The sequence below is a fragment of the Silene latifolia genome, chromosome 3 (genome assembly GCF_048544455.1).
Source record: "Silene latifolia isolate original U9 population chromosome 3, ASM4854445v1, whole genome shotgun sequence".
NCBI lineage: Eukaryota > Viridiplantae > Streptophyta > Magnoliopsida > Caryophyllales > Caryophyllaceae > Silene > Silene latifolia.
Genome location: NC_133528.1, coordinates 119,447,781 through 119,462,104, shown reverse-complemented (window position 1 = coordinate 119,462,104; position 14,324 = coordinate 119,447,781). Strand labels below are relative to the sequence as shown.

The 14,324-nt window shown below is 38.4% G+C and overlaps 2 protein-coding genes and 1 non-coding gene across 3 annotated transcripts; 1 reads left to right on the top strand and 2 right to left on the bottom strand.

Annotated features, from left to right (window-relative positions):
* Positions 1-390: 390 nt before the first annotated feature.
* Positions 391-497, bottom strand: LOC141650861 (small nucleolar RNA R71). Its single transcript, XR_012546873.1, has one exon. It is a non-coding gene; the product is annotated as a small nucleolar RNA R71 (small nucleolar RNA).
* Positions 498-1,317: 820 nt separating this feature from the next.
* On the top strand, positions 1,318-2,226 carry LOC141649587 (uncharacterized). The gene has a single exon (XM_074458273.1). The coding sequence runs from the start codon at positions 1,318-1,320 to the stop codon at positions 2,224-2,226; it is 909 nt and encodes a 302-aa protein (XP_074314374.1).
* Positions 2,227-12,419: 10,193 nt separating this feature from the next.
* LOC141647917 (large ribosomal subunit protein uL11m-like) lies at positions 12,420-13,201 on the bottom strand. The gene has a single exon (XM_074456288.1). The coding sequence runs from the start codon at positions 13,058-13,060 to the stop codon at positions 12,599-12,601; it is 462 nt and encodes a 153-aa protein (XP_074312389.1). The 5' UTR covers positions 13,061-13,201; the 3' UTR covers positions 12,420-12,598.
* Positions 13,202-14,324: the final 1,123 nt, after the last annotated feature.

Sequence of the window (14,324 nt, the reverse complement as noted above, 5' to 3'; positions counted from 1 at the left end):
ACTCCGGGAGAAGAAGTGACAATGGCCGCGGTTCCTATGCGAGATAACTTGGCTCCGAAAAAGGTGGTGAATCCGAGTATTGTCAAGCCACCTATTCAAGCCAACAATTTTGATGTGAAAGCCACCTTGCTACAACTTGTCCAAGGGAATCAATTCGGAGGGGGAGCCACCGAAAACCCCAACGAACATCTCAACGAGTTCTTGGATAGTTGTGACATGTTCAAGGCCAACGGAGTGTCGGAGGATGCCGTACGCCTTAGGCTATTCCCTTACTCCTTGAGGGGAAGTGCCAAGGAATGGCTTAAAAGTTGTGAACCCGACTCTCTTCGGACTTGGGATGATGTCTCTAAGGCTTTCCTAAACAAGTATTTTCCACCACAACGAACCGCAAGAATCAAGAGTGAGCTTCAAGGCTTCACCCAACAAGAGGATGAGACCCTTTATGAAGCATGGGAGAGGTACAAGGGCCTTCAAAGGCTATGTCCTCACCACGGGATTGGAGATGATGAGCTCATCAACAATTTCTATGAAGGGTTGAACAATGAAATGAAGATGAACCTTGATTCCGGGTCGGGGAAGGGAGCATTAGATAAAATAGATCACAAGACGGCGAAAGAGCTCATTGAGGAGTTGGCTTCTCGTACCTTTCATTGGAACCATGATAGGCACAAGAGGAAAGGAAAGTCCACGGTTGAATCGGCCAATAATGTTTAAGTTAAAGGGTTGATTGAAGAGCTTAAGCAACAAGTTGCCTTGATGAGTTCAAGCAACACATCTTCTATGAGGAGCCAAGTTTATAGTTGTGAGATTTGTGGAGACAAGGGGCACCCACCCAATGAGTGTCCTTTGATGGTAGGTGATGGTAATTGCATGGAGCAAGTGAACGGGATATGGGAGTCTAGTCCGGCCAAGCAAGCATTTAACAACAACCAATATCACCTCGGAATGAGAGCCCACCCAAACTTCTCTTATGGCTCTCAAAATGTCCAAAACCCAACCTTCCAACAAAAATCACAACAACCAAACTTTCAAGCTCAAAAGCAAAACACAACATTCAACCAAGGTCCACCGGGTTTCCAAGGGAGAACCTTCCAACCAAGACAACAATTTCAACCACTCAACCCACCAAACAACCCACCTTTCCAACCAAACAACCCACCCTTCCAACAATCCACCCAACCAAAGTCAAACTTGGAACTCATGATGGAACAATTGATGACTTCCCAAAACCAATTTATCAACCATTCCACTAAAAAAAAAGAAGAGACAACCTCATCCATCAACCAACTTAGAACCCAAATGCAAGCTTCCCAACGGATGACGGACAACCAAATCTCCCAATTGTCTTCCCAAATGAGCCAACTACAAGCCTCTCATGGGAAATTCCCGGGTAAAACCGAGGAAAATTCGAAAACCATAAATGCTATTCACTTGAGGAGTGGAAGAGATTTGGAAGATCGGACATTTGTCAAGAAGAGGAAGAGTAGTAGACCGGGTGATGTGGTTGAACCTCAAATTGTGGTTGAACCTCCTAAGGTAGTTGAAGAAAAAGGAGGTGAAGATGAATTTGTGGAGATTGTTGTGGAAACTCCAAAGGTGATTGATGAACCAGCAAGGGTTGTTGAAGAGCCAAAACAACAAGTTGTGAGGACTTATGTGCCACCAATTCCTTTCCCACAAAGGTTGGCAAGAGCTAAACTTGAACAAAAATATGGAAAGTTCATGGACATGATGAAGGGTATCAACATTACCATGCCCTTCATTGATGTCGTCAAGGAGATACCAATCTATGGAAAGTTCTTGAAGGAGCTAATCTCAAACAAAAACTCCTTGAGCCCGACAACTACGGTGAACTTATCCAAGGAGTGTAGTGCAATTCTTATGAATGAGGCTCCTCAAAAGCTTGAAGACCCGGGGAGTTTTTCCATACCTTGCAAAATTGGGACCGTGAATATTGAGAGAGCCTTGTGTGATTTGGGGGCAAGCATTAGCCTTATGCCCCTCAAAACTTTCAAGAAATTGAAGGGTTATGAGCTTTCACCAACAAGGGTTTCTCTCCAACTTGCGGATAGGTCGGTAAGGTACCCAATCGGTCTTGTGGAGGATATCCCACTTAAAGTGGGTAAACTTGAATTCCCTTGTGACTTCTATGTAATGGACATTCCCGAGGACTCTAATATTCCCATTATATTGGGGCGCCCTTGCCTTGCTACGGGGGTGCCATGATTGATGTTAAGAGTGGAAACTCTCACTCCAAGTGGGTAATGAGAAGATTGAGTTTGAACTCAACAATTCCATGAGGTCTCCTTCTATGGGCAACTCTTGTTGTAGGGTGGATATGGTGGAAGATAACTTGGATGAACTTAATTTAGAGCCTTCATTTTTGGATCCATTAGAAGCTTGCCCAACAAATGAGAAGGGAAATGGAGGTGATCTTGAGTTGAGAGTTGATGTGAAAAGAGATTTGGGTGAAGATGAAAAAGGAAAAGAAGAGTTGAAGGTTGAGGGTGGAGGGGATCACCCCAATGTGATCCCTCCCAAATTTGATTCTAGCACTAATACCTCTCCAAAAATGAAGCCAATGGTTGAGAAGAAGAAACCAAAAAAATGGAGAAAGAAGGTGAAAAGAAAAGGGAAATGTGAGTCTAGCCTTGAAAATGAAGAAGTTCTTGTCCATGACAAGAAGAAGCTTGAAGAAGAAATTGACCGGAAATGGTCGGAAGTGCACCACGCCATAAGCGGTGTACATGAAGTGTTGTCAAAACTTGGAAGCGCTTGCTCCATGAGAAAATTTGAAGTTGTTAAAGGGATAGCGGGATTCCAAGAGGGGGATCCCGGTTGATTGAAGCCTCTTTGATGAAGAGGTTTGGTGGAGTTACTTAAGAACCACCGCATTGTATATACTCTCCCCTTCTTTAATTAAGTTTTACCGCATTTTGCATGTAGTGACATGATCCAAATAGGAGTTAATCTAAATTAGCTCTCTTTGCATTCATATAGTATAGTTGCATCATATTTCAATTCCGCATATAGAATAGTTCATGCATTACATACCTATTTAAAAATCACAAAAAAAATTGAAAAAATAACTAAAACCAACAAAAACATGTTTGTTTATTTCTCTAAATGCCCTCCCATGTCTATAAATAAGTGTGGGGAGGGCCTAAAAAAAACAAAAACATGCATTTTCATTTTTAATTTCCTCCACACATTTATTTCCATTTGGAATTAATGCAAATAAATAAGTGTGGGGAGGAAATTCATATATTCAAAAACTCAAAAACATGTCATTTTAATTTTTCAAAAACAAAAATACCAAAAATATGTTATTTTTATTTTCAAAAATCAAAAAAATGCAAAAATATGTCCATTTCTTTTTCTTATTCACTCCCTATGCTTTTGTCCATTGAGGACAATGTACATCTCAAGTGTGGGGAGGGAAATATCCACTCTTGTGAATATTTGTTTATATTTGTAAATACTTGTAAATTTGATAAAATTCAAAAAAATTGCTAAAAATTGAAAAATTTCAAAAAAAATAACAAAAACATTGCATTGTATATATATGTTGTTTGTTGGCTAACCTTTGGCATAGGCATCAACCGTTTGAGGCAAAAAGGAGACTAGAAGACCGCTTGGTATACACGTTCCTATCTCTTTCTCCTTTTCCATTCTCTCTCTTTTATATTGTTGTATAATATGGAGGAGGACGGGTTTTTGTGCCTTGAATGTTCCTTTGGGGAACTATTGGATTGTTGGTGATTGATGTGCTGATAGGTTTAGTTGACTTGTTGCATGTTTTCTATCCTTGTTGTGTTCAATTCTCGCATGCATATGTTCTTGTATATACTTGTTTTTCGATTTGAATTCTTGCATCCGTTTGTAAGTAAAATGTTTTGCATGAACACGGTCTAGGAAGGGAACCAAGTACCCCCATGATGAGTTTTTGTGCCCAATTGTGCCTTCCCCCTCCCCGTGACTTGCACCCGTGACCTCTTAGTTAGCCGAGGGAAGCAGGCTTGACCAATGAGTTTAGACCGATCCTGTGAGACTTAGGACCGTAGACTAGACCTAAGGCTCGACTTAGCTACTCAAAGGTAGAGGTAGAGCCTCCTAGGGTGGGTACAATCATACCCCGCCCTCATCTAGGTTTAAGAGAGTAGGCCTCCTCGCGAGGCGTGTCACATCAAGACGCATAAGTGTGTCATTGCGTCCTTAGACCATGAAATTGCATTACATTTTTGTGCACATGATATGAAGCAAAAATCAGTTTGTATGAACCTCACATAGCCAAATAGCCTTGTTTTCTCACCCAAAATCACGTTCCTTCTTTGATTCACCCCCTTGAGCTTTGGCCTTTTCATTTGGCAAACCCACCAAAATAGCTACATCCCATAACCACCCTTCCTTAATCAAGAATTGGTCGGTTTTGTAGTTGTGTTGTAGGAGGTGACTTGGGTCGTGATGGTGGATAGCATGCACGTCCACTTGGGTCGGAATTTGATGTGAATTTGGCATTGTATATAAATAAGAGGTTTTGGAAAAAGAAATGAAAAACAAAATAGAAAAGTGAAAAAGATTCGAAAAATCCAAAAAATGAGTTGTGTTATGTATATATATATATATATATATTGTCATGAAAAGAAAAAGGCAAGCAACACCCCGCCTCATCATTAAACGGGGTAGAAAGACCCGTTGCTAAATAAAGGGGCAATTTGATGTTTTTCCAAAATGAGTCGGGTTTACGCATTTTTTGCATGGTTTGGGAAACCGAGCCTTTGTTACGGTGTAAACGTTACCATTTGTTGAAATAAGAGGAGTACTTTTTAGTTTTTCCAATTTGAGTTGGGTTTATGCAATTTTTGCATAGTTTTGGTGATCCATGCTATGTTAGGGTATAGACGTGTCTCATGTGTTGCAATGAGAAATGGGTTATGATGTGTCGGCAATTCTTGATTTGAACTCCACATATCCAAACGGTGCTTGCAGCAATCCCGTTTCGACCTACTCCCTAGCCCCGTTACAACCCTTTGCTTCATACTGTTTGCATTTTACCATTGTTTGCATTCCATTGGACATAGGACGGTCTTACACATTAGATTGCGGGCACGTTTTCGCTAGTCGAGTTAGGAGAGTGATTTTGGTTACCTTTTTTTTGTCACAAAAATCACCTTGTTCTTTCATTGAGTGACGAGTGAAAACCGTGAGGATGTCGTTGCCTAGGTCCCCTTGGTCATGGGTCTTTGGGTTGAATCTCGTGTCGGTTTAGTAATTCTCAGCGGACTTGCTATCTTCCCCTTACCCCGCTCTTGAATTTGTTTCTTGGGCATTGGTCACACGAGGGTTGCTTGAGCCATGCTTAGGGGGTTGGCACCTCAATTGGCACTTCTGAGACGGTACTCCCGACCAAGACCGTGTTTTGTTGTTCGAAAAATCCGGCCACTTAGATGAGGAAAGTGGACCATTTTTGTTAGATGCATTCTAATAGCTTGATTATATGTTTTCATGATGGATGCATCGCAATTTTGTAGCAAGACCCAACTTGCCTTGCAATAGGGCACTCTTCCCTCATGAGTGTCAAATTGTGAGTTGAAGGGGCGTTGAGTGCGCTAATACTCAATCGGCTATTAGTTTAGAATAATTGAGTGATGCTTATATTGTGCACACACTCTTGATGGATATTATAGTAGTCTCTTGTGCTTAGGTTTTGGACTTACTCGGGGACGAGTAAGGGTCAAGTGTGGGGAGATTTGATAACACCATTTTAACCCCCATATTTTGATGTCTCGGACCCATTTTTGTCATAATAAATGAAGCATTATAAACTCATTTAGTTAGTATTAGCTTTACCCGAGTACTTTCCCTTCACTCTTCGCGTAGGACATGTTTTGAGCATTTTTCCCGTACTTATGAACCCTTTTTTGTAGGTACCGTGCTCCAAGATATAAGAAGAACGGAGTTGGAAGGTGATTCGCTTGAAGAATGGAAGTAACTAGGAGGAATTACGGCCGAGAGGCAAAACTTTGCCTGGACCGGGCATAATTATACCCGCCAGGTAAAACTTTGCCCGGACCGGGCATAATTATACCCGCCAGGTAAAACTTTGCCCGGACCGGGCATAATTATACCCGGCCGGGTAAAACTTTGCCCGTACCGGGCATAATTATACCCCTCGGCTGCATATTTCGTTTCTCTCTTGTATTCTCACCTAACTTTTTGTACTTGATATAAATACTTAATTTCCCAGAAAATTAGGGATCTAATCCTAGTTGGAGAAGAAATTTGTAAGGTTAGAGAGGAGAAACTCAAATCCCTTGTAACTTATCAATCATTCTTCATCAATCAAAGATTATTATTGTTGTTCTTACCTTGTTCTTCATCATTATTCATCCTTCCATAGTTGGTATTGCTTCTTTACTTCTTCCTTTTTCTCTTTTGTTCATCAATTGTTTTCAATAGTTGATTTTCGTTCTCTTTTGCTAGTAGTTGTTGGGAGTTGTTGTTTTGATTGTTGTTTTTCTCTCTCCTGTTCATCTTTTCTTTGTTCACCATTGTTATTTTCACCCAAAGATTGAGTCTTTGATTCCCTTGAGTTAAAGATTGAATCTTTGAGTTGTTTTTGTTAAAGATTGTGTCTTTTAGTTTAATCATCCCCATTATTAGTTTAATTTATCTTTCTCCATCATTATTGTTGGATTGTTGCATGTTTAGAAGTAGAATTCATCCTCCCACTATATTTATGTTTAAAGACTCCATCTTTATTGTTTCCTTTGCTTTTAGAAACATGATTAGTGAGTAGTATTCCACTAGGACTCGGTTTGACCCAATATGAGTAATTTCACTAATTGAATTTCATAAAGGCTAATTATTTGGGGAACTTGGTGAGGGTAGTTTAGAGGAATGATTTGGTTTATGGGTTGATTTTGGGTAGTGTCGATTTATGAACCTTGTCCACCAACGAGAGTTGGTTAGGTTGTGATTTGGATATCCGGAATTCGACCCTATTGCTAACCTAGGTTGAGACCGAAAGGGAGAACCGGGGGAGGGCACCTCTAAATTAGCGTTTGAAATCGACCTCCGAGAGGAGGAGTGGGATGACCCGGTTTACGATGAGTACTTAGTGACCTTGACCGATTTCTTGACCTCCTTGGAATAGTGCACATTTTTGGGGTTGTCGAGTGATGAGTTAAGGATTCCGACCTTCGAACCCGAGAGGGGGGTTGGTGGGTAGTGCTAGTGTCCTATTTTGAACCCGAGAGGAGGGTTTTAGGCGAATTAGAGCCATCACCTCCTCACCTAGCTACCCTTATGATTAGCCTAGGAATTTAATTGAGCGAAGTTACGAATTGTTTTGGGAAGAACCGAGTCTTAGGCTTTTAAACTATTTGATTTACAACTTTTCATTTTCTCTTGCTCATTTACCTATTTCTTATTTAATTTGAATTTGAATTTGTCTTTGGTAGTTCTAGTATAACCATTTCATCCCTTATTGCCGACTTAGCTAAACGATAGGATTAGAACAATTGGTAATCTTTTCAACTCCTTGTGGGATCGACCCTTAATAGTGTACAACGATAAAATCGTGCACTTGCGAGGTATAGCTTGACTACCATCACCCTAACATAGAATGGATTACCAAAACTACTATGCAAAAATTGCATAAACTCAACTCAAATTGGAAAAATTTGAAAATACTCTTCTTATTTCAACAAAAAGTAACGTCTACACCCTAACAAAAACTCGGTTTCCCAAGTCTTGCAAAAATTGTGTAAACCTGACTCATTTTGGAAAAACATCAAACTGCCCCTTTATTTAGCAACGGCTTTTTCTACCCTTTCAATGATGAGGAGGGGTGTTGCTTGCCTTTTTCTTTTCTTAACACATATATATACAACACAACTAACTCTTTTTGGAGTTTTCACAATTTTTTGACTTTTCTATTTTGTTTTTCATTTTAACATTAATACCTCTTATTCATTTATGTGCAAATGCCAAAAGAAACCAATACTCCGACCCAATAGGACCCAAGACACCACCTAGCTCACTACTATAAACATGACTCGTTCTTGATCAAGGAAGGTCGTTTATAGGATGTAGTTCATTTTGTGATTATGCCAAGTGAAATAGGTTAAAGCTCAAAAGGGGTGAATCAAAAGAGGAACCAATGCAAGGGTCGAAACAAGTCTTATTTAGGCCATGTGAGGCTCAAGTATATGTAAACAAATTAGTTTCATAAGGTGTGCATAAAAGGAAAGCAACTCACGGTCTAAGGACGGAATGACACACTTATGCGTCTAGACATAACACGTCTCGCGAGGAGACCTACTCACAATCCTAAGTGGGGGTCGGGTATGAATGCACCGACCCTAGGAGGCTCTAATTCTCACATTTGAGTAGCTAGGTCGAGGTCTAGATCTAGCCTACGGTCCTCTCGGTCTCACAAGGCGGCCAAAACTTGGTGGACGTGCCCTTTTTCCATATGGTAACCATGTGACACGGGTGCGAGCCATGGGGAGGAGGAAGGCACGGTCAAGACATAACTCATCATTGGGGTATCATAATCCCTCCCTAGACCACATTTTTTTCGAAAACATGTATTCACAAACTCAATGCAAACGCAAATCAAGCACAAACAAATATATACAAGACACAATGCATGCGGAATTTAAACAAACATGAATTGAAACGTGCAACAAGTTTGACTAATCCTAGCAACACATCAACACCAACAATCCAAAAGTTCCCAGAAGGAACATCCAAGGCACAAAAATTCCTATCCTCCTTCAAATATGCAAGATATATAAAGAAAGAACGGTAAAGGAGTAAGAGATTAGAACGAGTTTACCAAGCGGTCTTCTATCTCCTTTTTGCCTCAAATGGTCAATGCTTATGCCAAAGGTTAGCCAAACATATATATACAATGCAATATTTTGGATCTTTTTGAATTTTTTGAATTTTAGGCATTTTTTATAATTTTTTTCAAATTAACAAATATATATGTATATGTACAAATATAAACAATATTCACAAAGTGAATATTTCCCTCCCCACACTTGAAATTTACATTGTCCTCAATGGAACAAAGTATAGGGAGAGAATAGGAAAAATAAACAACATATTTTTGGTGGTTTTTGAATTTTTCGAAATTAAAGAACATGTTTTTGGATTTTTTTGAATTTTTGAAAATAAATAACATGTTTTTGTATTTTTAAAATGATGGAATTTCCTCCCCACACTTATTTATTTACATATTTCCAATGGAAATAAATGTGTGGAGGAAATTCGGAAATAAAATATATGTTTTTGTTGATTTTTGATTTTTCAATTTTTTAGTGGTTTTCAAATAAGTATGCAATGCATGATCTAACTTATATGCAATATTGAAATACGATGCAAGCTATATTATATGAATGCAAAGAGAGCTAATTTAGATTAGCTCCTTTTCGAATCATGTCACTAAATGCAAAATGCGGTAAAAACTCAATTAAAAAGAAAGAGAATATATACATTGCGGTGGTTCTTAAATAACTCCACCAAACCTCTTCATTCAAAGACTTCATTCAACCGGGATCAATATCCCGAGATCCCACCAACCTTCCAACTTCAACACAAGAATCAACAACACACGAACCCTTGGTCTTCGTCATCAAATTATGAGTTTTTAGGGTTATTTAATAAGAATAATCCAAATTATGAGTATATTGCTTTAAATTTTAATTTAACCCAACTTAATCCTTCTAATCCCCCTTCCTTCTCAAATTAGACTTAACTAATTTTTTTAATGGCTATATCAGGTAACTTATGTACCTTCTTTATTTAACTCTTAATTAATATTGTCTTTCTTCTTTGTTTACTCATCTCCTTCCTAAATTACTAGATATAGCCGATAAAAAACTTAGCTAAGTCTAATTTGGGTTGGGAGGGAAATATGAGGAATTTAATTGAGTTATATATTGAAGTTTGGATTGATATAAGAACACTCATAATTTAATTATTTCTATGAAATAATCCTAGTTTTTATTCAACTTTCAACATTTTATGTATGTATAATGCTATTGTTTATCCTATAACCTTACACCAATTCTCATGATTTGGGATGGCGGTATCCGTCACAAACTTGTAACAAGTCAAATAAAACCCACTTGGATAGATAAAGACAAGTCATTTGTGATTTCCTAATACTCTTACTTTTATCTTATCTACCTAAGTAGGTGATACTTGACCAGTCACAAGGGAAACCTATTAATAACCTTATTATAGCAGGTTACATTTACTTTTATTCTCTTTATTTTAGTGGATGTTACATCTAGAGCTGACAAGTCTGACCCGACCCGGGTGACTCGACCTGAACCTGAGCAAACCTGACCCGACCCAACTCGATGACGACCCGTAACCCGACACGACCTGATTGTAAGTGATTCGAACCCGACCCAGACCCGACCCGATGCTAATCCGATTAAATTGATGACACGGCAATTATTAAGCTTAATTTTGATCAAAATGAAAGTGATTTTGTGTTTAGATTGATATGTTTGACTTAGTAATGAATTAATTAAACCAAATAATAGGTTGAAATCTAATTTAATGGTAAAAAATTGTAGTAATACGATTAAGTAACCGGACCCGATAATGACCCGACCCAAACCCGACCCGACCCGAAATGACTTGATAAGAACCCGACTCAGCTTGATCCGAAAGGGTATGCTGACCCGATATGACCCGAACCCGATATGATCGGACCGACCAAACATGACCCAGCCCAAACCCGACCCGACTGACCTGATTGCCACCTCTAGTTACAACTTACATCCCACTTAAAGAACACAAAAATTTCAGAGAGACGGTCTCTCAATAACGTTATTGAGAGGCCTCTCACATGATGGGGTGAGGGATCCATTGATTTTCTTTTTCCCCTATTATGTCTCCCACTAAATTAGTGGGAGACGGTCTCTCATGAAACCTATTGATAGAAAAACCCATGAAGAAATATGACAAAGATTGAGTGTCCCTACATAATTTAGATTGTTTGGCTACTTTGCTCAAGGACTAGGGAGTATATGGAGTTGGTACAACGTCTTTTTCACAACTGTTTATTTACACTTATTGACACGACCCAAAAACATACACGAACCCAATACAAAATTAGCGGATTAGGTTTAAAACAATGTGACCCATTAAGCTAATTGTGTTGACACGGACCCGACACGAAACCTAAAGGGATCAACTTAGGACTGAGATCTTTTGACACAAACCCGACACGAATAACCCATTTATTAAAAGTCCTAATATACTTGAGTTTGAGTCAGTAAAATTAGTTTATTGTATTATTTTCATTCATCATTTTTTGGATAGTAGAATTATAAAAGTTAATATTTTATTAGCTTATTGGGTTAAACGGGGTGGAGTTAAAAATGATTTTTTTAAAAGATAAATGGGTTAAGCAGGTCGGGTTAGGTTATAGAAAAATTAAATGAATTGGGTTAAAGGTTGAGACAAATGACCTGTTATATAATTAGGCCGGGTTAGGGTTGGAATAATAGTGACCCGTTTAAAGTTAACACGAACAGTAACACGATACCACCTGATCTATTTGGCAGGTTTATTATTATATCTGGAGATGACTATACCAAGATTGACACAGATAACGGACATCGTAATAGAGGAGGATATTGAAGATCTATATGAAGTAGCAAACGCAAGCAAGGATCATTGTCAAGTGCGTTTGCAGATGTTGATGATCATCTAAGAATTGCAAGAGAGAGCATACATGACAACATCAGGACTGACGAATCTGATTTAGGTCAAGTAACAAAACATGCACCAAAGATAACAGTTTATACTTTCACAATTGGGCTCACTAACTCCAGGATCACCTCAAACTCGAGCAAACAGTTTCTCAGCAACGCGTCCTTCTAGTTTAGCCTACCCTCTTTAATCCAAACGACGAGGGTCATCAACAATGGGCGAAAACAGTTGACAGGGAGGCGCCCAATTGTCCTTCCAAATAGACATAATACATGGCGTGATACAAGAAGAGAGGACTTTGGCTTCGAACCACTTACAGGAGTAAAGAAATCTTCATTCCCAAGGGTGCCCACAGCAGGAAGCATACATGATTGATTACTAGAAATACTCTTTTAGAATTCAAACTCCATTAGTATCAAAACAGCCTTTTCAGATTTTACCCCCCCCCCCCAACAGCACTGAAATTGAAATTTGGACAAATATAAGCTGTGTTGCTGCAGAGTTCCATGGGTCGGTTCTCATGTAAGGTGTTTGTGAGAAAACCGCGGTCACCATCAAACATGAGAGCTAGTAAACAAGTGGTTTTACACTTTTACATTCAAGAAACAAGCACACTAATCAAAATGGTAATGATGCAGAAGAGTGATGGAAAGGGAGTTAAATCTGGACAACAATAATAGCAAGACAGATTTATTGAAAACAAAGAGGTTAGTACAGCAGCCAGTGAGACATTCTACTTTAGAATCCATCAAGTAATAAACGCTCACAAATCTGGAAGCCAAACTAGTAGAAACAACCAACGGCAATACAATTGTTCAAACAACACAAAAGCCCTAAAAATGAAACAAAAAACCTAATCAAGTTGATTAACAACCTTAATCCCCATGGATTTAGCAGTACCAACAATAGACTTACAAATACCCTCAAGAGGCAAATGGGCAGAACCAGGATCCTCCTTCTTAATCTTAGCAATCTCATAAACATGCTTGACGGATACAGAAGAGGCGACAATATGACCAGGCCGGACGCTAGCGGATTCCAGACCGGCAGCCTTTTTGAGATACCAAGGCACGGAAGGAGACTTGACGGTGAACTCGAATGTTCTATCTTTGTAAGCTGTAATCTTGACGGCCATTGGAGTATCGGGTTTGAATTTCTGGGTGCGGGCATTGAAGTCTTTGCAGAAGGCCATCGTGTTCAATCCGGCAGCACCTAGTACTGGTCCCACCGGTGGTGCCGGTTTTGCTGCACCTGCTGGGACTATTAGTTTGATTGTTGTCGCTACTGCTTTGCGGAGACCCTCTTTTCCTGCCATTCTTCTGGTTTTGGGGTTTTGGTTTCTTGAGATTCAATTCTGTTGGGATACGCTATACGGAGAGTCGGAGACCCGACTATTATATGTTAAATGTATACGGACCTAACTATGAAATACGCTATACTAGTTTTAGCCTTTAGGCCCGTGCAAAAATATGCACAACTATATTTCATGTAATAATAAAATAACACAATATGATGTTTATAATAATAATAATAATAATAATAATAATAATAATAATAATAATATATTAATATTTTATAATTATGTCCGTGCGGATAGAATTTTACAGGATTTAATATTTAAAAACATGAATAAATAAGGTACTAAAAAATTTATCATTTGAAAAATTTAAATAGCTTTGAATGTAAAATCAGAAATATTAGAAGAATTAATGAAATGAAGAAAATAATGTACATATATACCGTAAACACATAAAATGCAAAGAAGGGGAGGAATGTCAATGGCAGTGGGCACCGGAGCCACAAATGCGATTTTGGCGAATATATTTTAACATGGAGGATCGTGAAAATAAACGATAATATTAGACCTGTTAAAATATGACCCAATTTTTTTAGGGTCAAACACTCGAAAATCTTGACCCACGACCCAAAATGACCCTGAATCCGAAATGACCTGTTATTCTAAGGTCGAAAATCGACCCAACCCGTTCGACCCGATGGGTCAAAAATAAATGAAGAATATTATTAAAATATTAATATTTTTATTTTATAATCGAAATAATAAATATAAAATATAGTATATTATTTTTATATTTTTAATTAAAAAATTTATTTAAACGACAATTTTATATCATTAAATAATAAAATAATTATTAAAATAATGAATATAATATTATTAATATTAAATATAGTTTGATTTTAAAAAATGTTTTTCGGTTGTAAAATGGTAAAATAAAAGACGTCATAATCTTTTATCTGATCCGTATTCTGACCCTAATCCGATCCAAGACACGTATAACCCGACCTGTAAGGCCAGACTCGAGCCCCGACCCGTTTGACATATCTACACGACATTATTGTCCACTACGGTAAAACAAAAAAAATGCAAAAGGTATAAAGCACAAGCAAACCAAATAAACCGAAATTAAAATATGGACCAGCAATATTACTTATCTAGGAGATTCCTAACCTATAAGCTCACACTTAGGCCGCCTCAACTCCTTCATGACTCCATCTCACCTCATCTCCCCATCTTGTTCTTTTTTTTCCCCTAAACTCTCTACATCTTTTTTTTGTTTTTG